Consider the following 1592-nt stretch of genomic DNA (forward strand, 5'->3'; position numbering starts at 1 on the left):
AAAGCTTCACCACATTCTGTACATTTGTAGAATTTCTCTGCAGTATGGATTCTCTTATGTGTAGTAAGGTTTGAGAACTGGTTAAAGGCTTTGCCACATTCTTCACATGTGTAGGGTTTCTCTCCAGTATGAATTCTCTTATGTTTAGTAAGAGTTGAGGGCCAGTTAAAGGCTTTCCCACACTCTTCACATTTGTAAGGTCTCTCCCTAGGATGAATTTTCTTATGTTCACTAAGGTTTGAGGATTGGTTAAAAGCTTTGGCACATTCTTTACATTTGTAGAACTTCTTTCCAGTGCGAATTATCTTATGAGTAGTAAGGATTGAGGACTTGTTAAAAGCTTTGCCACATTCTTCACATTTGTAGAGTTTGTATCTAGTATAAATTTTTTTATGTGTAGTAAGGTGTGAGGACCAGTTAAAGACTTTGCCACATTCTTCACATGTATAGGGTTTCTCTCCAGTATTAATTCTCTTACGTTTAGTGATCATTGAAGGCCAATTAAAAGCTTTTCCATATTTTTCACATTTGCAGAAATTCACTCTGGTATGAATTATTTTATGTTGAATTAGATGTGAAAGCATGCAAAATGATTTGTCACATTCTTTGCATTTGAAAAGTTTTTTTCCAGTATGGCTTATCTTATGTCTGTTTGAATTTGAAAATTCATGAAAGGTTTTCACACATTTGTCAAATAGAAATATGTTGCTCTGGGTAGCTGGCAAACATTGGTTAAATCCATTATAACCTCCTCTGTGCACCTTACACTCATCCACACTTTTACAGTCTTTTTTTAAATGTACATTTTTATGTCCACAGTTTTTATATCTTCTCAGTGCCACTTTTTGGAAAGGATCTTTTATATGCTGCTCTGGCCAAAAGTCTTGGGCAACATGAGAACACATAACTGAAAAAAATAAAAATAACAAATTATTCCACTTGCTAGACTCAGAGATAAATATACTTTATCTAACATATAAAATCACACAAGTTACATAAGCAAGATGTCATAGAAAAATGCCACAGGCCCTAATTTATTTATAGACATACAAATGTAACAAAAACATACTGATCAAAATGCATCAGCGAAAAATTTATAAATAAGTGTGTGCAGTGCCCCAGGTGAGCCCAATGCAAAGAGCCACAGAGAAGGAAAAGATAATTGGTTACATTTACCCAACACAGCTTCTTCTGCTCTCCAACATAACATAGTGCCTTTAGAAGTAAATTGCCAACTCCAATTATTTTGCATATAGGGAAATACCTGAGAGTGGATAATTTATAAAGAAAAAAGGCTTATTTTGCTCACAATTTGGCAGACTGTACAAGAAGTGTGTACCAGCATCTGTTTCTGGTGAGGGTCTCAGGAAGCATACTGTTATGGTGGAAGGCAAAGAGTAACTGGAAATATCACATGGTAACAGATACAGAAGGTGTGAGGTGAAGGAGCCAGGTTCTTTTGATGAACCAGCTCTCTCTTGAATTAACAGAGTGTAAACTTTCTTATTACCAAGACGATGGTGCCAAGTCATTCATGAGGAATTCACCTCCATGACAAAAATACCTCTTTCCAGATCCCACATCCAACACTG

General features: G+C 35.7%; 1 protein-coding gene across 1 annotated transcript in view; it reads right to left on the reverse strand.

Moving 5' to 3' along the window:
- The window catches only part of ZNF43 (zinc finger protein 43), an 80285-nt gene that overhangs the window by 1452 nt on the left and 77241 nt on the right, over positions 1–1592 (reverse strand). The window contains exon 4 of the mRNA XM_011956426.1: positions 6–907. Within this exon, the coding sequence (XP_011811816.1) occupies positions 6–907 (902 nt within the window). The remainder of the gene's footprint in view (positions 1–5; positions 908–1592) is intronic.

The sequence above is a fragment of the Colobus angolensis genome, unplaced genomic scaffold (assembly GCF_000951035.1).
Source record: "Colobus angolensis palliatus isolate OR3802 unplaced genomic scaffold, Cang.pa_1.0 Scaffold417, whole genome shotgun sequence".
NCBI lineage: Eukaryota > Metazoa > Chordata > Mammalia > Primates > Cercopithecidae > Colobus > Colobus angolensis.